The sequence below is a fragment of the Dipodomys merriami genome, unplaced genomic scaffold, assembly GCF_024711535.1.
Source record: "Dipodomys merriami isolate MVZ:Mamm:240054 unplaced genomic scaffold, mDipMer1.0.p SCAF_36, whole genome shotgun sequence".
Taxonomy (NCBI): domain Eukaryota; kingdom Metazoa; phylum Chordata; class Mammalia; order Rodentia; family Heteromyidae; genus Dipodomys; species Dipodomys merriami.
This window is the reverse complement of record NW_027205159.1, coordinates 6,843,717-6,866,500: the sequence shown is the minus strand read 5'-3', so window position 1 is coordinate 6,866,500 and position 22,784 is coordinate 6,843,717. Positions and strand designations below refer to the sequence as shown.

Sequence of the window (22,784 nt, the reverse complement as noted above, 5' to 3'; positions counted from 1 at the left end):
CCTTTCCCTCCTTGAACAACCCTGTGACCTTACCCCATATATATCCCCATACTCTGCCCTTTGGAGCTGGATTTGAGACATGATCTTCTGACTCCATATTTAACTGCTTGGCAACTTTGTCTTTGGCAAAACTTTTCCTTTCCATAATTGGCATCCTGTGCAGTGGGCACAAATTGTTATCCACTTTGGTAGCCAAATGAACCTACCATGCTAATCGCCGAGGCTGCTGTTTTCCTATATCTGGGTGAAGTTTGCTACTGTGGTAAAGAAATGTTTGATGGATGAAAACCAAAAAAGAACAGAAAAGTTATTATGCTGGCCTCTGTCCTAACATGTCATAACAGAGTTGGGAAGATGAGATCTTGTTTAATGGATGTTGGTTGTGTTATTCGTTACAAATGGAGGAGCCAATAGATCAAGATGACTGCCACTGAAAAGCTGCTTCTTCACTCACAATCTGGACCAGGAAATGTGCCATACCATGCAGGGCCATATGGGGGTGGGGGTTAAGGTGGAGGGGGATGAGGGGGGCACTGGGGAGAGTCAGGAGGCAGAGGGAGTGCTGGGAAAATCTGAGGAGCCACTATTTTGTGCTTTCCTGGGAAGGAAAGGGTGAGGCAGGTTTAGGATTGCCTGCTTTAAACAATTTCAGTGGGTACAAAGTGGTCCTAATTGTTTGGTAACTGGTTGTGGAACACAATTGTGGAACACCATCGTGAAGCATTTATGCAAAGCAAAAGCCCAATTCCTACTGGGCCCACTTCCTACTGGGAAGTGGCAGTGGTCTAGGTGCTGGTGTGGCTTGTTATCTGAAGGTCATGTTTGCAGGGCCTTTACGATCTGTAGGAACTGGTCAATTCTGGGAGGGTCAAAGAGAACCCAAGTCATCCGAACATCAGTAGCATGCTTAATTCAGGCTTTTGTTTAATCAAAATCATGATCTTTAAGTCTCTTTGAATTCTAATGAAATATTTAATTCTTTCTACTCTTGGTCTTTTTCTGGATATAGAATTAATTTTTTATTGATAAGAAATGTACTCACTATCTTGCCCATGTAATTGTAACCCCTCTGTATGGTATTTTCACAATAATAATAAAAAAAAGAATTATTTTTTAGTTTAAAATGCTAATGTCCTGTGTTGAAGGAAAAGCAGTATGACTTGAATTATTTTTCACATTTTGCACTTCTGCTGTTATATTTTTTCTGTGAAACAACAGAAAAAAAACTGGTCAGATTTTGCTTAGAGAATTACTAAGTTCACCCCTCTTTTAACTAATGTGAGCTAAATAATACTAATAATATAGATGTTCAGTAGGTTTTATAGCTCAGTGTATCAATTTTGGGTAACGAGCTTATTGTGTAACAAGATTTGTAACCAAAGGCTTAGAATAAGAAAATTTTACTGTAGCTGACATAGTAATTCTCCAAAGGTGGAATATTTTTGTGAGATTATATTAATATTAGTAACATTAATTCCTTGCCTCTTAACTTTATGAGATGGTATAGCCTTTCCACTGAACAACATGTGTAAAATACAACATAATGATCTTCTTTATAAATAGCGTAAATTCCATGTGGGAGCTACTTAATATGGCTCTGATGGATTTGTGAATGGTAGAACACATTCCATGCTCTGTGTGTGTGTGTGTGTGTGTGTGTGTGTGAACCAGGGTCAGCCTATGTATTTCAACAGGCACATCCCTTCCTGGTAGAGCAGCTGCTGCTACCTTCCCCAGCGTGAGGAGGGCTGCAGTGACAGACATTAATTCATCAATGCTTATTCAGCCAGTAGGATTTGGCTTCAGCCTTGCCTCCTCCATCAAGTCTTCTGACTGTACCAAATGAGCCACTGTCCCCCTACAGCCTAATGTAGCACAGGCTGCTGCCACTGTGGTATGTCCTTCCTGGCATCATGCCACAGTGGCTCCAGAAATGGGACTCCAGGGCTTTTCCTGGCTTGGGTCTTTACTAGCTACATGACTTAAGAGACAATTTACTTAATCTTCCTGAATTTTTTTTTTTTTTTTTTTTTTGGTGCTGAGGACCGAACCCAGAGCCTTGCACATGCTAAGTGTTAGCTTTACCCTCAGTCCCTTGAAGGAATTCTGACTGGTGAAGTACTTACCACAGCACTTGGCACACAGTAGGAATCTTGCTGTTCTCTCTAAGCAACAATTGGATCAAATGCCACTTAAGACAACAGCCCCCAGAGAACGTGACTCCCTCAAGTTGTTTCCAGCAAAGGCAGCAGGTGTCTGAATGGCCGAGTATAGTGGGAATGTCTGCTACACTTCTTAGTGCTGCAGAACCTTTGTGGACAGAAGCTGCTAGAGGGTACAAAGGGGTGCAGAAGGCTGGATGTGCTCGGGTCCTCTCGGCTGCCCCTCACCCAAGTCCTGGCTACACTTGCCCCTAGTGCTTGTAAAGTCTGAATTGATTTTCACAAAACTATGTGTGGGGCTGGCTAGGTGTACAGTGACTTCAATTTGATGCTAGGAAATAGTCTTGGAGGGGTAGAGGGATCTGCACTTTCCTCGCAGGGAGTTTCCTTGTGGTCTGACACCATAAGGGAAGCACTTGAATTCCACCTCTTGGGCCAGTTAGGCCTGGCTTTCCTGCTGTCCAACTCCTTCCTTTAGCACTTACACTGTAAAGTGGCTTCTCCAGACCTGAGAGCTATAATAGTCCCTTCTGAGCTTCCTCCTGGTCCATCCCAGCGCATGGTCCAAATCCTGGTCCAGGTGACATTCTCTCGGCAGCATCCCAGAAAATGGGACTCCCCTGAGTCCCACCCATGTTCAACTGTGGGCCAAGCATTTTAGGTGTTTGAGGAGGCTCTAAGCTGACCTCCTGGTGTCATCCTTCCACCCCCTTTTCTCGTCTATCTCTTTAGTGATAAGACTTCATATATAACATCTGCTCCCCTCTTGTCCACTCTTTCAGGTCTGTCCAGGTGGGCAGGATACTACTCAATCTACCTTCAGTCCCCTGCTCTCCTAAGATCTCCTCAGCCTCTTGGCAGGGCTTCCACGACCTTTCTCTGACCTTGTATTCCAGAGCTGGGCCTCATAGGGCAGTAGAATTTAAGGCTCAGATGTCTTGGTTGTACTGTATACTTTCTATCCCTCTTTTTATTTTACTTTTTAATTTTTTGCCAGTCCTGGGGCTTGAACTCTAGGCCTGGGGCACTGTCCCTGAGCTTCTTTTGCTCAGGCTAGTGCTCTACTACTTGAGTCACAGTACCACTTTTGACTTTTTTTGAGTAGTTTTAGTGGAGATAAGAGTTTCACAGACTTCCCTGCCAGGCTGGCTTCAAGCAGTGATCCTCAGATCTCAGCCTTGTGACTAGCTAGGATTATAGGTATGAGCCACCGGCACCCAGCTATCTCTCTTTTTATTAAAAAAAACAAACAACCAAATCAAACCAAAAAACCCTCACCCCTCAAAACAAAAGCCAAATGTGTGTGTGTAGGGGCAAATGTCCTGTAATAGTTAGAGACCAATGTTGTTGTAATTCAGCTTATTGCTATCTCCATGACACCACAAGCCCTGCCCCCACCCCCAGCCCAACTCCTACCTCACAGCCCCCAGGCCTGCCAGGCCATTCCCAGCACACAGAGGTCTTTTCTGCCTCACCACGGCTTCGCTGCCCTCCCTACCAGGGTTAAGGCGGTTGGTTCTTCAAGGCCCCATTGTGTCCTCCGGGATTTTCCCTGTGAATCTGTGTATCCACTTGCTGGTGCTAGAAGTGGCCAATGTGAGAACTGATAGCCAGCATGCCAGTCAAACCTAACAAGGACTTAGTAAATGCTGACAAGCAGCCACCTGCTGATCTGCCACCAGGAGGAACTAGCCCCCTTCTGTGTAAGTGCTAAGGAGCATGCTCCAAGAGACAGAGGCCAAGTCGACATAGCTGGACAAAACCTGCTCGTGGCAGCTACATAAGACACAGGCATACTTCTGGAGGTTCATCTGAGATGTACGTCCACTGGTACCATGGGAAGCGCTGAACTCAGTTTCCCACCATGTTATGTTACTCTGTATGAATCGGATGCATATATACACATCTCAACGTTTATCTAGGAATTTCTAAAGTGAATTTATGGAGAAATCATATAAAAAGAGATTAAGCTTTGCAGATCTCATCCTTGGGGGTTTCTTATTTAAGGCAACTGTATCGAAATGGATTTTAAAGTACCCCATACCAACTGCTGTTTGCTTCCCCTTAAAAATCCACTAAAAACTGCAGGAAATAGTCTTGGAGGGGTAAATATTTTTCATTTAAAGTATGTTAAGATGAATGCAGAACTGTAGCTTAAATGGTAAAGTGCTAGCTTTGAGCAAAAGAAGCTCAGAGACAACGATAGTACCCAGGCCCCGAGTTCAACTTCCAGAAGGGGAGGGGAGAGCACGAGGGGGGGGAGGGTCGTCAGAGGGGAGACAATGTAACCCTTAGCTATGACTGAGTCCAGCCACTTCTGTGTGGGGGAGGGGGTGAGTACTAGCAAGAGAGGCTGAGCTAACAAGGAGGATGAAGGAGGTTGAATACAGTCCAATCAGACTATTTGCAACTATGAAAACAGAGCAGTAAAACCTGTTGAAAGTGTTTTGCAGAGGGGAAGAGGGGCAGGGAAAGTGGGAGGGGATGAAATTGATTGGAATACATTGTAAATTAGTGCAAATGTCACAATGAGCCCCCAACCCCCGCCCCATCAGCCTTAAAAAGAGATCTGATATTGGACACAAATGGATGAAGCTAGAGAATATTAAGCTGAGTGAGATTAGTGGGCACAGACACACAAGAACTTCATGATGTCACTTAGCTGGAAATCAAAGAGCAGAATAGTGGTTTACCAGGTGGACAGGAGAAATGGGGCAAGAAGTCACTGCAGTGTGGGATGATCTAATAATGTCCAACAGAGACAGTGGGAATGTGCTAGAAGAGAAGATTCTAGGTGTCCTTTCCACCAGAAAAGTAAACTATCTGACATTGGGCATGTTAATCTGAATGACTATAGTAATCACTGTGTATATCAAAATACCCGTTGTACACTTCAAATATATACAATCAAAATACAACCACAACTTATCCAAAAAGGACTTGGTCCTACAGTCCCTTGGTCCTACAGTCATGGGGAGTGACCTCACAGGCTGCCTTCTTGCCTGGCTATGTCCACAACTGGCCTGACGGGCAGTGATCACTCGGCATGCTGAAGAACACTTTCATTATTCCATTTCCAAAGAGGGTCAAGAATGGCCATGAAGGAGGAGGCACAGCGAGCTCTAGTCCAGGCTTCGTATTAAATGAGCAACAGTCACAAGTCAGGCTCTTCGCAATTGCAAAATGAGGCTGTGACTGGATTTTGCCGACTGCACTTTTCCAGTTCGTATCAAGGATTTCATGAATGATGCTTCTATAACTAGCTTATGGAAATTTGAAGAAATGAAGCAGCAGAATGAAGCTAACGTTCTACTTGTTTATTTACAGTCATGTTTACAAAGTTGCATTTAAAAATACCCCGTCTCACGGCTCATTCTGACTCGTACTCTGCCACGTGGCAGGTGCACAGGCGCAGAGACACAGCTTCTCGCCGGTCTGGCCGCCCCTCAGCGCTTCTTCCAGGTGAACTTCCTGCGGGCCCCCTCCTGGCCTGGCTTCTTCCGTTCTCGGACGCGGGGATCAGCAGTGAGGAGTCCAGCTGCGGTGGGAAGAGAAACCTTCATGAGTCATCCAAAATGCACACTGCCTGGCAGATGAGTACTGAACTGCATGATTTTATGGCAAATGTTGTCAGAAAAAAACCCGAGAGAAAGCAACCAGACCCATAATGACTTAGCAACTCATATACATCTCCTGATGGCAGCTTGCTTTCGTTCTTCAGGGGTATTTTTTCCAATATTTGAGACAAACACCAGTGATATTTGACTCTGCTTTCCTGTCTGCTCTAAGAATTATGACTCCTTTTTGTTTTTTAACACCTTTCATTTTTTGTTGTCCTTCAGATAAAGGTTCAGTCACTGTTCACTGTGATAGGAGTGTCCTGCATACTTACATAGGTACTACACATTAACAGTGTACACAAATGTACTCGTAAGCAAGCAAGACTCACCATACACATTTGAAAAAAAGACACTTACTGCTTTAAAAAAAGATAAACAGATTCTAGCTTTCCTTGTTTATTTTTTTCTTTTCCAATACTAACACTTCCTTGGCTATGTGGCTTAGATGTTTTATTATGAGTCCTTTAATGAACAGCAAAGGAAAACCATTTAGTACACTCAAGTTTTTTTTTTTTTGTCTATGTGTACTTAAAGAGCAGACATTAATAGAACAATATTTTGTACAAAAGACCCAAGTTCTGGTTTAAATTAACTGGCTGGGTGTGGTGCACATTTACAGTCCAAACACTTCGGAGATTGAGGCAGGTACAACCCATCTCAAACTAGTAGAATGGTTAAGAAGTCAGGGGCTATCAAATTATTTTAATGAGTAGATAAAAGAATCCTGTATAATGGCACACTATTTAGAAGCCAGTGGATTTTTCAGTAGCCTAAGCTACTGGGCAATGTTTATACTGTTCCCAGAGGCTGGGGCTACAGGGCAGGCAACAGGCAAACCAGAGAGAGCTGCAGACCAAAGCACTGAGTGGCTCTCCCTGGGCATGCAGATGGTCAGTAGCTCACACTGCTTTAACCCTTTCATAGGCAGTGAGGACACTCATCCACTCCAACTGCTCTGATTCACTTAAGACCTATGCTCATGCCTGAGTCAATTACTACATGGAGACTCTCCTTCATGTCTATGTAACAGGGCTACATAGAAAAAATAAAATTCAAACTAAAATCATAGTAGAGAAGAAGGAAATTCTCCAGTCATTTTGGAAAGCAGTACCAGGAGTATTTATCACGTACCTAACAATGATTATATATTTCCATGACAAAAAAAAAAAACAACAAACCAATTTGCCTCAAATGGAACTGAGCAATGTACCAGTTAAAGTTTATAAAAGCTGTGCCAAAGGCCAAAAGACATTGTACCTGGCCTTGAGACTGCGTATTTTAGCAGGGCTCAAAAAAAAAATTAACTTCACTTTGTGGAAATCAAACCTGAATAACGCTGGGAGGGCTCTGGGCAAGCCCACCAGCTGTGATGTCACGTGTTGATTCTCTCATGTTTATTCACTAACTTTGGAAAATTCAGAGGAACGCTTGGGAGGGAACATTGGGCCATCATGGATCTCCAGCCTGGACACATACCTTGCCGCATCCACTCCACCTCATCCTCAGTGACGAAGCTGCACAAGGCTTTGGCCATGGCCAAGCGGATGGCTCCTGCCTGGGCTGACCTCCCGCCACCGGAGACTGTGCAGGTCACATCATGTCTTCCGAGCCGGTCCAGGAAGTGGAAAGGGAACATTAACTGTTCTCTAAAGCACATCACAAACACATGGGATTAGGTCTCCTGTACAGATTCTCCACTTCACAAGCTGTGGATATTCTGTGGACATGTATTTGTAACAACTGTGTGAGTCATGCCAATGTTACACTTTTCTTACTCTTAATCAATCTATTACACCAAGATACAGAAACGCTGACATTGCTAATGTCTAGACTGCACTGCTGGGTTGGAAGGTTTACATCTCTTTTTCTTGGCTGCAGCAACAAACCACACAGGAAATATAGCCATAGCCTCTGTTACTGTTTATCCTTTCCTCTTTCATGAGAACTTTGCTATGTGTGAAAATAACATCATAAAGAAGTCTTAAAGTTGAGGAACTCTATTAATCAACTGAATCAACCCTCTCTGGATTGAAGGATCAGATATGAAATTAATAGGCCTTCTCAAGCAATTATCAAATGTCATTTTGATTTACTAAAGTATAATGTATTTGCATAATGCAGAATGTTTATTTATCCTGATATGGTTATCTTTTTTTCTCCCCCAGTCCTGGGGCTTGAACTCAAGGCCTGGGCTTTGCCCTTAAGTTTTTTTGCTCAAGGCTAATGCTCTACCACTTGAGCCACAGCTCCACTTCTGCCTTTTTTGGTAGTTAGTTGAAGATAAGAGTCTCACAGGCTTTCCTGCTTAGGCTGGCTTCTAAACTTGATCTTCACATCTCAGCCCCCTGAGTAGCTAGGATTACCAGTGTTAGCTATCACAAACCCACCTGATAATGGTTACTTTTTAAAGTTACCAGAACTACGTTTAATTCCACTCCTCACATCAAAACTCCACATATTTCCTCTTAAGGTTCTCTAAGTGTGCAGCCAATCAGGCCTGCTCTGAAGACCTGTGAGCACTCATGGGGTCCCAGATGGGAACTATACAAGACCATGACCTTTGGGTCTTCTCTGACTACTTGCTTACTCACATCAACAAGCATTTGCTAATTATCATTTAGGTACTAGGTATGATGTCCAGGACTTTTTAAATTTTTAAATTTAATTTTTATTTAATTTACAGTATTGGGGATTGAAGCCAAGGCCTGTGTATGCTAGACAAGTGCGACACTATCATTTAGTTACATTCCCAGTTTAGGAAGGTCCATAAGTGTGTGTGTGTGTGTGTGTGTGTGTGTGTGTGTGTGTGTGTGTGTGTGTGTGTGTGTGTGTGTGTGTGTGTGTGTGTGTGTGTGTGTGTGTGTGTGTGTGTGTGTGTGTGTGTGTGTGTGTGTGTGTGTGTAGCATTTGTTTGCTTGGTTAGACACTGCAGCTTTCTAGATCCCAAATAAAGCTTATTTTAACAGTTAAGCTCACAGATGAATATGAGAAGTTATTCAAGCACTACGCTTTGCATTACTCTAGCAAAATAATCTCTGGAGTGTTGGCAATAATCCATTAAGGCCACAGTAGAACTAAGCAAAACCTTTATTCATGAATGTCAGGTTTCTTTGCTTGCTTCATATATATATATATATATATTTGCACACACACACACACCACACAAACATACACAAATTCCTCTAAATAGCAAGTCTAAAAAGTAGTAGCCATATTAAGTTTAACCGAAAAAAAAAATTAGAGGTTAGTGATCTAATTCCATTATTACATGGCAGAATCTCTAAGTCTGTGATGTATAGATGCTAGGGAGGTTTCTGCATCACCCCAAAAAAGTGGGCTTGCATGAGAAGTTACAGAGAAGCTCTGGACAGCCAAGTCTTTGGGAGCTTGAACATTCATTTATCTCTTAGTTCCTAAAGTTTTAAGATTCCTTAACAAAGCTTATATAACTAACTAGGTTAGTATTCAGAAAAAAGATTTCATAATTTACCCAGAGATATACTATAACAAGAATGGTGACAGTAAGAAACCACCATAAGGAAGACTAGAGATGTGTCTCAAGTGGCAGAGTGCTAGCCAAGGTGTGGAATCACCAGAGGGTTTGCCCTCAAACCTTGACAGTTGCAGCTTGCTACTCCAAAGGGTTAGCAACCGGAAATAATGTTTATACTGCTAATGCTTTTAACTATACTGGTCTGCAAAAGTGGTTAAGTGACATGAAATTACTTCATCGCTCATTGTCTTTTCTTAGGGGACTCAGATGAATATGAGTTAAAAGAACCACATTTTATTTTGTCTTGGTGACATGAGTCAGCATAATTTTAAAAATAAGTAAGCAAAATAAATGATTTTCTCTGAATGCCACTCCTCTGGCACAAATAAAACCTCTCATTTTCTTGTAATTGCTCAAAATGCTAACCATGTTTCAACTACTACATGGTTAGTGCTGTATTAGCAATGTATTTCTCTTGTAGGATAATCAACTAAGGTTTGCTGTACTGGTTGCCTGACAGAGCAAAAGGCCTTTCCAGAAAGATTATCAGCCTTTGTATCCCACAGGACCAAGAACACAGGAAAAAATTTGTTGTAAATACGTATTTGTTGTAAATGCGAGTGAATGAATAAAAAACTTCTCATGATACTGGCAGGCAACACTGCCAATATTCCTTGTGAACAGTTACTGTCTGTGTAAAATCATTCCCCCAAAAAGGACCTTGGAAGAAGTGAGCAGTTCAACTGACTAAGGGGCAAGCCTCTCAGAATCAAGTTCAACTCCCTCCTCAAAATCAGAGATGTGATGTGACTTTGAACCATCTTGGTTAAGGCAACTTAGCTAAGAAACAGAACTAGAATTAAGATCTATGATTTTTGGCTGTGTGGTCTTCTGATTAGCCAGTGGTTACTTCATTGCTGGCTTCATGAGTGCCCATGTACTCTACAAAGAAGAAAGCCAGCAAGGTCTCCCTAACACTATACAGTAAGGTAAAGGAGGATGTGTGCATCTATTTCCACCAAGACTAGTGTTAAGTTTTCTCAAGCAAATGCTCCTTGACAAAATATGGGTATCTTTTCAAAGCCCAGAGTGAGCCTGGGCTCAATGATCCTTAGTAAAGGCTTGATGAGTTTAAGAATAAGCACCCTAAGGATATAACTGAATTTTGAGATGCAGCTGCAATAGAGACTTGTTGTGACATCATCAGGAGGTATATCTGCACAAAAAGTAACAGACAAGCTGGTGCTGGTGGCTCACACCTGTAATCCTAGCTACTCAGGAGGCTGAGATCTGAGGATCACAGTTCAAAGCCAGCCGGGGTAGGTAAATCTGTGAGACTCTCGTCTCCAATTTACCATCCCCAAATCCTGAAGTGGCATTGTGGCTCAAAGTGGTAGAGCACTAGCCTTGAGCAAAAAACAGCTCAGGGACAGCACCCAGGCCCTCATTTCAAGACCCATGGCTAGGGAAAAAAAAAAAAAGTAAGTAGAAGATAAGCCAAGGGATTCTCTGGCTTTTCCTAAGCTTCCTCCAATCCTTTGCCTGTGGGGATGAAGGCACAGTTAATTTAATTCATATTAAATAGTCAAGAGTGGGCCACTTCTTGATATAGTCACACACACAAACACAGTAAGCATATATTTCTTGAGGTAATTATTCTGTCCTGAAGTTTATCCCATTTTAGAAGGGTCCTCGTTTCCTTACACAAGCATCACGATCAGATAAACATCAGTCTCTTTGACCTTAAATACCACAACACATTCAGGAAACAGAAGAAGGATTAGGAAGGAGGAACTAATCATACAGAACTTGAGCTACTCATGGATAATGATAGTAACTACTGGAAAAATAATAATCGTCTCAAGAAGAGGCCTTTATATAGGCACTCAAAGATAGCTCTAAGATAACTACACTTAGGGATTAGAAGAATTGTAATATCTATTTTTGATGAATATCTATACCTCCACAGGATATAAAATTTAAAAAACATAACTCACATTTAGCACTGGTAACTAAGCAAAGATGATGAGCTTTTATTTTAATCTATGAATGTCACATTTATTTGCCTATTCAGTACATGTACAATCAATTTCCTTTAAACAGGGAAAAGTCTAAAAAGGTACAGCATACTTTTTAAAAAAAAAAAAACACTAATGATCAATGAAACAAATGTAAGCCATAGGAAATCTGTGGTTTTCCCTGACCCAAGCACCAAGGTTTGTTTCTAGGGCTGCTGTTTTGTTTATGCATACATACCCCAAAATCAGAAGGTATAAATCTGCTTTTCTTACCTTGTGGTATAGAGTTTCAGAATGTAAGATACACCTAAGCATGGTCAAGCAACAACTTCCCTTTAGCTAGTTTGTTTATATTAGTGAAGGGAAACAATCCATCAGGCAAACAATTAGAAGTCCTTGTCTTCTTAATTGATTGTGATGTATTATAATGCATACTTTCTTTAAAAACAGAAATCAAAATCAACATCGAACCTGTCCTGTGTGACTGGGAAGTAATGAAGATAATCGACTCCATTCACTTTTATTTTTCCACTTCCATGCTTGTAAACAGTGGCTTCTGCTTTTGCACTTTTTCTTTTTCCTTTAAAAATGCAAAATTCCTATTAACAAAAACCTTATAGACCAATGCTTTGAGGAAAGTAAAACTCTATTTAGCATAGTTTTCCCAGAATAGTATATAATGCTGTATACAAGAGAGTTCTACTAGAACTACAAATCAAACAAAAGTACAACAGTTAAGGCATACCACAATTGATGTTAATAAAGCATACTTTGGGGGGTAATTCTGCTCTACAATTCCATTTTAGAATACTGAAATGATTTCAAATTAGTTTCAACAGCCAACAGTCATTCATATTCATTTACCTTGTGAAAAACAACCAATTTGCATAATGTTCTTTTATATTCAATAAGAATATATCTATCACTATAATTTTAAAAAAACAAGTGAAGAGTATAATGAAATCTAATGGACAGAAATGACAGAAATCCACAGGAAAAATCATATTTTTTTGAAAACAGTAGTTGCAAATGACAAAGGAATAAGGCAACATTTTTAAGGGTTGCAAACAGATTGGCCAATTCTTGAAATATGACCCACGCTAAAAGTTTCTGATCACATGTAAATACCATGTAAGTCAAGGGAGGGCCTCAGGTTTTCCTAGTTCGTAGTTTTTGTATTTGACATGTGGATTTACCTAATACCTTTAGTTTTGGAGAACAAAGTTGTATTATAAATATTTTGCTGATTTTATCAGTTGAAAAATTTAAGGAGGTGTCACTATGATTCATTTTTTTCTTGTGATAATGGTAAGTTCAGTTTTTAAAAACTTCAATAGACGCTTAAAGCTAAGAACTCCAATGTAGCTATAAGAGATACAAATGAAAGGGATTTGGGAGAGCAAGAGCAAATGACAGTAATTATAGTTTCTCCATCTTCACTAGACTTATTTTCTCTTCATGGAGTGCCATTACCTTCGCTCCTGCTGAAGGCCGTTCCCTGCTCGTCATACTGCACAGGTTCAATCAGCTGCTTTTTAGACTGCATCATTACATTTTTGCGGAACCTCTGAACAAATTCTTCTTCATCAGGACCGCAGTGCAATGTCAATAACTTTTCTAGCAGCCGGATGAACTGCATATGCTGCAGACAATAAAAATTCATTAGAAGATGCAAGTGTAATTGCATTTGCTAAATTTTTTCTATTTTTATATACTTGATCTTTCCAATGTTGCTTTTCTTGATGAATTCTGACAGGATGACACTTCTGCATCTTCATGCTGCTTTTAAAACAGTGTGCAGATGCGTCTCTCTTCTGTGTATGCATAGTGCTAAATTTTTTCTTTCCAGAAACAAAGAGATTTATCATTCAAAGAAAAATCATTTTTTCTGTATTATGATTATGATATTGTGATCTAAATTCATTTTCAAAAAATATCTAGTGATCTTCAAGTGTAATTTTTACTCTTTTATTACAACTATATCAGAAGGAGCATGAGAAACTATTTCCAGTAAGTTATGTATAGTAAAATGGAAAGTCTGATTTTGAGAAAATGTACCTCTCAAATTATAGTTCATAATACATTTGGCAAATATATTTTTGGCTCTTCAAGCTGTGTTACTTTAATGTTTATGATTTCCTTTAAAACTGAACAATCAAGCTATTTAAAAATTCAAGAGATACTTGACTTAAAGGGCAACCTCTTGAAATAAATTATCCTTGCTACTCTGTGCATTTTTTTTAATAGTTCTTGAACATGTGATTAGAAAGTAAACAACTTGGTATTAACCCCTTAAAATTAGAAGCCAGAATAATCATTCTAAAGTGTTTATGGAGAAGGAAACAACTACTACTTGAGATCCTTAGTTAATATAGATTGTGAAACCTAGGTTTTCATAACCTCATTTATGGGTTTGCCAACCCTAAAAATTATACTTGAGTTTGCAACTACTTGTCTTTATAATGAAAATCTGATAATAATTTGGGGTATTTAGGAATCTCATTAATAAGATAAACATTAAAAATGAATTGCCACAAATACACCTTTGTGTTATACAATAATAAAAGAGGTAGCAGTTAGGTGCCAGTAGCTCATGCCTGTAACTACTGTAACTACCAAAGGTTAAAAAAAAGGAGGAGGCTAGAAGTGGAGGTGTGGCTCAAGTGGTAGAGCACCAGCCTTGAGTGAAAGAACTAATGGACAGCACTCTAGCCCTGAGTTGAAGCTCTACCAGTAGGAGGGTGGGAGGGAGAGAGGGAGAGAGAAAGAAAGAGAGAGGGAGAGAGGGGGAGAGACAAGGAGGGAGGGAGAGAATGGTGAAGGGAGTGAGAGAAAGAGAAAGAGGAAGTTTCTAAGTAAGAGTAAATGGCTATCTACCTGTGGTCCCCAGTATCCAGAGCCCTAGTCTTTCCTGTTTCTGATGTCCTTTTTTCTCAATTCCAACCCACCACAATTCAGATAACTATTTTTAAACTTCCAAGGGTCATCACAAATATGACATAAACTGTTCATGAACTGAGATTAAGGTGTAAGAAATCAAAGACCCTTACACCTCACTCAGCTCAACACTAGCCACAAACTGCAGGGTTTCTTCTGATCCCCAATACTCCCAAAGAATAGAAGGTTATCATATACAGTTCACTTTGTTTCACTGCCGCATGTCTCTATTGAAGTTTTTTCTTTTCTTAGAATACTTCCAAAATGAAGGATAAAAACCCTCCGAATTTTGTAGAAGTCTAAGTGGCCAGAAACAGAAGAAACAATGATAGGATGCATCATTCACTGAAGAAGTGAAGGGAATTTTCATTAGAGTCAGATGCAACAATTCTTGGTAGTGAGGACAGCAGAAATTACCTTTAAGGAGAATGATGGAAGGAACAACACTGATCAAGATGCAATGTACTTATGTTGAACAAAACTACTTTGTACAACTACTACTACTACTACTACTACACACACAAACACACACACACACACAGAAAAGAAAAAATATTACTTCAAACCTACCACTAAACAAATGGGGCCCAATACTTTGCTTAGGCAAATTGCAACTTTTCTAAATCATTAATTTTTTAATATATAAAAGGAGAAAGAGAACAGTTGAAACATGTGACTTAAAATCCGTATAGGTGGAAAGGTACTAACAGTGTTGGTCACTGCCTCAGAGGAAAAATAAAATCTGTCTTGGATGATTTCTGAAATTTATGTCTGTTCACATCTTCTAGGAGGAAGTCATTTAGAACACTTGAATATTCAAAACATAAAACTTCCTCTGATAAAGCTGGGTGAATATTTAACAAAACAGTTGGTTAAGTAGGTAGATTCTTGGATGGCCCACTGGGGATTCTGTGCCAGGTCTGGGGCGAGGTTTGGGACCCTGTAGCTTGCAACCAGAGTTCCCAGCTACTGTAACACAGATGGGTCTGCAGATGCCTTGATGAAGACCACTGCTCTTCAGGAAGGTAATCAGGCGCCACTTCCTTTCTTGCTCTCCCTGGAATGGTGTTTGTAATCACCATTAGCAGAAGACATGAGGGCACTATGAAAGCAGGGTTTGGAGACTGGAAAGCCATTGTCCTGACCACAGAAAAGGGCCTTCTTCCACAGCAGAACTCAACAAGGAATGTGATTTTTTTTTTTTTAATGTCTTAGGAACACCTGCTTCTGAGGACCATTACTATTAGGACCCTTAATATAGCAATTGTCTGCCTTCTTACGGCACAGGTCCCCTTAAATTAAAAAGATTAATTACTCACATCTTGATCTGACAGTTTCTCCACTAACATTTCTTCTAGTTCCTCCTTAATCAGCCATCTGCTGCCAATCAGGTCTCTGTTAAAATATCACATATATTCTCTTTGTAATTAACCATGCAATTAGAATTGTATCACAAAAGATCCTACATATAGTAGCAATTCATAATTGGAAGGCATATTTTCATGTTATATAGCAATGCTTTCATCTAAGCGTAGTATTTCTGAGAAATACTATTCTACTTCTCTAATCTACTTTAGAAACGACACCCATGTGAGCAAATGTTTTGTTTAAAGGGTAAATACACTATCATAGAACTCATTTAAAAAGCACTGGCTTCCTCTCCTCTCCCCACCTTTTTTCTTTTTTAAAAATAGTTCTGGAGTTTGAAGTCCCTAGTCTTCCCGCTTGCTAGGAAGATGCTCTAGTACTGAGCCATGCCTCCAGGTCTTTTTGCACTAGTTATTTTTGAGATAGGTTTTGCTTCCTGCCTGGACCCCTGGACCCCATATGTACGCTTTCTGTCATAGCTGGGATGACAGATGCACGCCCTCATGTTCAGCTTCTTCCATTAAGATGGATGCTGTGGCTTTTCTGCCCAGGCTGGTCTCAAACTATGATCCTCCTGATCTCAATGTCCTAAGTAAAGGTTTGAGTTATGGGTATCTACAAACTACCAGATTTCTTAAAGACTAACGAGTATGTTTGTATAATTCACTTTGAAAATGTTAAGAGCACAAAATTAACCTGTCAATGGACTACAGTAGTAATGTCCACATAAAGGACCACTAACACATTTGCAAATTAAACAAGGTATGTCCATAGATCTGACTCTTCACATGAGAGAACATATGTGGATAGATAGGCCACAATTTTACACTGGTTGCCTATGTTGATAAGTCTTATTTATTACTGCCAAATGGAAGCACAAGCCTTAAAATTCCAAAAATAAATAAAACAAATATAAAACCTGTGGTGAGGGGGGTGCATATCTGTAATCTTAGCACTCAGGAAACTGAGGTAAGAGGATCAGAAGTTTAAGGGCAGCCTGGCTACATAGTGATTTCCGGGTGAGCTTTGAGCTACACAGTGAAACCTTGTCCCCAAAACAAAACCAAGTAGTGTGCAAATGCTGAATCAATGTGCATAACAAATTCTGAGGACATTCAATCCTAATGTAGTCATTGATAGAGTTAGTCACAAAAATAACCTCAATATCTGCTTCCTCCTAAACAAAATTCAGTTCCTATTTGGAACCCTAATTTTAATGATTGATGTTGAAACACTGAACAAAGTTAAGGCTTTAGTATCCAGTAAGCATCACATTTTAGTTCAAAGTATACATAGTTTTCATGCAAGACAAAAACTTACCTTGTTCCAGTTTTTTCTGGAAGTGGGCCTTTGCGGTTTTCTAACTGGACTACCTTTCCATATACTTCCTGCAGCAAATAAAATATACAGGTTAAAATAAGAGAATGTACATTTTTACTGAGAAAACTCCGTATTTTTTCCTGTGGGTTCTCCTCGTTTCAATGTTAGAGTAAATAAAATAAAAATGGTTTTTTAGTAAAACTCTTTCTCACCAAATTAAAGGATGGTACAATAATTTCAGCACACTTAACTTTAGCTGACAAAAAATAAATATAAAAATTGTACAACTCCATGTTAGTGAGGATGGCTAAAACAACAAAAACTCTGGAAACTATTTCCTAAAATCATAGTTTACATAGCAGTGTGCAATTTAAGCAGAGATAATTACACTTAAATTCATGGCTTTTATAGTGGAACCACTTCTCTAATATTTAATTTTATATAAATAATACCTAATTTTACAACTTGTCCCAAGAAGTAAAAAGCCTTGTTGACTGTGGTTAGCATGTGTTTAAACTAATCTGTGTATGGGAAGGGGGTTGCTAGAATTCAAATCTGGGGTCTTGTGCCATTCAATATGCCTCTAGTTCTGAGCTACAATCCCCAACCCCTAACAAAATGTTCTCTATGCTTCGGCTTCTAGAATGCAATTCCCGAATCCTCCCTCATTTGCAGCAAGTGGACAGACACATGCTAACTGCATGTTGGCAGAATGACCCCATGAGGGGGTTGCATCGGGGTGGGGGAGCAGGGTAAAGGGGGACACACACAGGGAAGCAAGCCCAGCACTGCCTGCTCCTCAGGCCTGAGATCTGGAGAGTGCCAAGATGGTATAAGCATAAATGAACTCATGAGAACACCAATGACAGCGATATTCTCCCTCCCTCCGCTGTTTGAAAGTGTTTAATTTTGTGGACTAGCCCACGTAACTAAAATAGCAATAATCAGCACTCTTCATAAGTAAGTTTCAAGTCAAAGTTCGGATTGTTAAACTGACAATCATTTTCCAATGACTTTTGAGCAGTTTTTGCTTTAAGCCTGTATTTTTCTTGAACTATTTTCTTACAATGTCAATTTCTTTTAGTGTTCTGTTTACAGCCATAGTAATTTATATATAATGTGAGCAAAATAGAAAAATATAGAAGGAAACAACTCATGAAAAATATACATGGAATTTCACACATGGTGAATTCCATTCATTTAAGGCAAATACTTGCTTATAACTGGTTGTAATCTGACAAACTAAATAAAGTTCCTCAAGACACTTTATACATTCCTCATTTCTTGGAAAGAGGGATGTTTGGGATTAAACTCAGGGTCTTATGCATGCTGAGCACACTTCTACTACTGAGTCACATTGCCAGGTACATATAGTTCTTTAAATAAGAAAACATACATAAAGTGCTTGACACACACAGGGCCTGACCTAATGTCAAGAATGCTAGCAGGGGTGATGCTGGGCTTTCAAGAATCAGGTAATCTATTTGTGAACCATTTCTATTTCTTCATCCTCTTCCCTATAATAAAACCACTCTTGAGAGTCTACCTTAGAGCTAACATTCTCTGAAAAGTCCATCTACAGCTTCACCTCCCTGAAGAGATGGCTCTAATTTACATTAAAAAAAAAATCCACAGGGGTATAAAATATGCCAGGAACTGTCAACATCACAGATTCTCACTGGTAGCTGCTGGTATATTGTTAAATTTCCACTTAATTTTTAAGGAACACTAGAGAATTAGAATGACCCCAATCTACACGTAGTTTATGTACTGTATTTAATAGTGTAATTTTCAAATATGACAGGAATAACCCAGATGTGAAATGCTGAATCATTAATCACAGCTACGATTAATATTTCATAAAATCAAAGCAAGCCTATCCACCCCTCATGTCATCAGATTTCCATAATGTATGAGTCAAATTTAGAAGGTGCCTAATTTGAAAATACCAGATGCTCAGGTTACAGAAAAGAAATGTTTAAATCTTTCCCAAAGCATGAGCAGTATGATTTTTAGTATTCTTCTAAAATTTGTTTTGGTTCTATTAATCGTATAGAAATACCAATCTTTCCTGGGTAAACAAGAGGTAGGGGTGGTATAGGAAAAGTCAACTGTTTTTGGCATGCAAAGTAAATAGTAACAAACTAATGGCAATTATCACCTTAGATTCAACTTCAGGTACATAATTTGTTTTTGAGAAAGTAAAAAATCAGTTTCTTAAATAACAAACATCTCCATCTTTTGGACAGTGGGATAAACAAAATTACGTGAAATAAACACAGCTATATTTCAGAGAAGTTTCTGCTGTGTACCTCAAGTTTCAAGTACCATACTTCTATTATTTGTCCAGTGTTCCTTAAGTGAATGTTGTAGAGCTTACACATCTATGGTGTAATGCCATCCAATATAAAAAGAAGAGTCTCAGATACAGGCTGTATGAAAGCCCTCTAGGGAAGTCACAGCTAGCATGGCAACATCAAAGTGCCAGGAACTCAGATATTGTATATTTTTATTTCTTAGATTAAAATCACATAACAATCATACTGTTATAGAAAAAAGCAATCTGATTAAAATCAACATAGAGGCAATAAGGTGAATCTGTGCTTTCGAAAAGTAACCTTCCGAGTTGTTATCTTTGGAGCACGCAAAATATACAATGGTAGTTATTCGTATGTAAATGAAATGTACATTAAAGATACCTCAAGAGCAGCAATTTCTACTGCTGAATTAATTACTGAATTAACTCCGGCTGCCAAGAAGTCCTAAAACAGCATGCAGATATACCTCACCAGTCCATAGCTTTTAAAAAAATAAGCACTTTACACAGCTGTAAAACAGCTATTTTATAATAGCTCAGTGTGAGAAGGGTCACTAGTTAATTCTAGTTTTAAAGATAATAGCACTACATTTAAGAGTGTTAAATACTTGCTGCAAGGTCACAAAGAGAATCTAGAAACATCTCTAAGCCAAGCAAAACTTTCCCAATATTCCAGGGGAGGCCCTAGTTTCCTGAGCCTGCATCACCTCTGCACTGCAGGTCTCAGGCTTTAAGAACTCAGGATACTCACGTCACCTAAAACAAATTGGGCAACCTTTGAACAAGCCAGAAACTTCTTTCACAGCCACAGAGAGTGAGTTCTGTTTCTAAGTTAGGATGATTAGAAATACTTCTTTCGCATTTAAAACTTTTTTTCAATGTATCACAATGGTTTGTGTATGATGAACTATTTAGTCCTTCACTTTATATATTTGTTTAGTGTAATTTTCCTTTGGCCATGTCATTTCTTCTATTTACAGAAGTACTTTGAGATAGGGAGAATGATAAAGCCGTGACATTGATCAAGATATAATGTACTTAAAACTGATTTGTGGCATTAAAACCCCTTTGTACATCTACTTAAATATAAATAAATAAAAATAAGATATATCCCATTAATTTTTTGTAAACTTATTCCTAAGATTCAAGTGAAGTTTCCATATAATGCTGAATGTCAAGTGCAGTTTTCAGAATTGCATGTCTATCTTTTTGTAAGAGATTGGGCAAGACAAACTTATGCAACATCTCTGAAATGCTTATTGTGTTGGAGCTACACCAGGCTGAAAACTGGGGAAACTTTATCACCTGTATTTTAAGAAAATATATTAGAGCAATTCTTACAAGCACAACATACAGTTTTCAGAATTTTGTGAAGACTTTCCCCAACGTGGGTTTGTTGGGACATTAAAAGGTGTTCTGGGCACAAAGGGTTCTGAGATGCATCTTCCTTGGAGCACCAGTGTGTTAAAGCAACAACTTTCCTTATAGCCTTCACAGAGGTTTTACATCCTGAGTTCTTCAGTCTATGATACAACATTTATAACCTAATTTTACTTCATACTCTCTTAAAAATATTTTTAACGAGTGGTCCACAGAAAGCACTCTGGGAAAAGCTGCATTACAGACATGCCTTGACTTAATAAATTATATCTGACAAAAGGGGTCCTACTTCTCAGTCACTAGTCACCTTCCATGAGCTTCATGTGATTTGTGCTATGCTTTGGGCCTCCAAAGGATCTGGCTTGATAAACAGGTGGCACTTTTGAGAGGTAGTAGAGGTTTATGAGACAGAGCCTAGTGGGGGTCTTCTAAGTTATTCTGGTTGGGCCCTTGAAGGGGAGTGTAGGACACTGGTCTTTTTTTCACTTCCTCACCAAGACACAGAGAAGTTTTGTTCTATTATGTGTTATCCTTGCAATAGGCCTCAAAGCATCAGGGCTTACTGCCCATAGATTGAAACTTTCAAAGCTCTGAGCTGCTGGAGATGTGCCTCATAGTAGAGCACTTGTCTAGCAAGCACAAAGTCCATAGTCCAGAACCATTACCACCAAAAAAGGAAAAAGGAAACATGGTGTCAGACTGTATATTATCTCCCCAAAGCTGTGAGTCAAAATAAACCTTACTTTTTTAAGCAGATTATCTCAGATATTCTGTTACAGCAATGGGAAAGTGAGCACAATTTTCAACTCATTTTTAGTGAATTTTATTTAATTTTTCAAGAACATATACTATCAAAATTTGTAAACCTAAACTGTTATTTTTCTTAAAATTAACTGAGCTACACAAGCTGAATGGTGTCAACCAAGGTTGCAAATGTCTCAGTTATGATTATAGACCACTATTCCCTTTACCACCTGCTGGGCACCCTAAATAGGCCCAAAGGGCTAGAACTTGGGTTCCCCTTAACTGTGCACACAGGGTTTCTCCCTAGCCTAAATCTAGGCTACTTAAAAAAAATTTGGTTATTGGGCTACATAGCACAGTACAGCATTTTCCCTCCCATTCCTTTTTTTCTCTCTCTCTCCATCTCCTCCACTCTCCCTCTCTCTTTCTACTCCTCTCTTCCTTCTCTTGTTTTCTCTGAATGCTCGAAATCAAACCCAGGGGTCTCACATATACTAGGCTGACACTATACCATTGAGTCTAAGAAGCTTTTTTTTTTTTTTTGGCAGACATTTATGTCTTCTTCTTTTTCTTTTATGCTTTCACTCAGCTGTCTCAAGAGGCCTCTTTTGTTTCTTTCTCTTTTTTTCCTTCTGTTTCCGAAACCTAAACTGAAGCCCTAAATCTTGTCTGAAGAGTATGCAAGTTCTACTGGTTAAATGACTCTTAAGGGAATGGGAAACTGCCTGTTTTGAGTAAAAACAAGCAAGGTCAACCTGTGCTGCGAAGCATGGGTCTTCTCTGAGGAGCTTAAGAAGTCTCTTATTTCTTCAAATTACTTTCTACAGTTTAAGAAACCATGTCCATATTATTTTTATACCTTTTCACTATATGTGTATACTTTGTTTTATAAAATATTTGGGATATTACTTTCCCAGGACCCCAATGGACCACTATGTCTATAAGAAAATGGGTGTCCCAAAAGACCTGCAATGAATCTCTACAGTGTGATACAGTCGGTGTGAGACCCTCAAGGAATGATGACATTTCCTTCACTTCACATTCCCTATCAGGCTTCACTGTTGGGGCAGAAACAATAAACTGCCTGTTTACTTCCTTTATCATCTTTCCTCAAAAATCTCATTTTCCACAAAACTGATGGACAGTCTTCACTAAACATTATATACTATCCTTAACAGTCAACTGTAGCAGGACTTTTCTTAGTTGCTATAAAGTAGTATGTACACGCAATATGCACAGTCACTCAATACTACAAAGACCAGTTTATGATTACAGAAAATAAGGCAGGTTAACTGGCCTCAGACACAGTCTCCTCACACAGCTACACATGGGATGGGCTTGAAATCTGTTTCCTTGTCAAAAGCCCGGCCAGAGACTGCCATGTCTCACGCAATTATAGCTGGACAAAGAAGGGGATAAACAGTT

The 22,784-nt window shown here is 39.3% G+C and overlaps 1 protein-coding gene across 1 annotated transcript in view; it reads right to left on the bottom strand.

Moving 5' to 3' along the window:
* Window positions 1-5,464: 5,464 nt before the first annotated feature.
* The window catches only part of Mrps9 (mitochondrial ribosomal protein S9), a 69,166-nt gene continuing 51,846 nt past the window's right edge, over window positions 5,465-22,784 (bottom strand). Inside the window, exons 6-11 of the mRNA XM_069988615.1 lie at window positions 16,919-16,986; window positions 15,550-15,625; window positions 12,767-12,935; window positions 11,765-11,873; window positions 7,259-7,428; window positions 5,465-5,700 (exon numbers count right to left, since the gene is read on the bottom strand). Coding sequence (XP_069844716.1) covers window positions 5,609-5,700; window positions 7,259-7,428; window positions 11,765-11,873; window positions 12,767-12,935; window positions 15,550-15,625; window positions 16,919-16,986 — 684 coding nt within the window. The 3' untranslated portion in view covers window positions 5,465-5,608. The remainder of the gene's footprint in view (window positions 5,701-7,258; window positions 7,429-11,764; window positions 11,874-12,766; window positions 12,936-15,549; window positions 15,626-16,918; window positions 16,987-22,784) is intronic.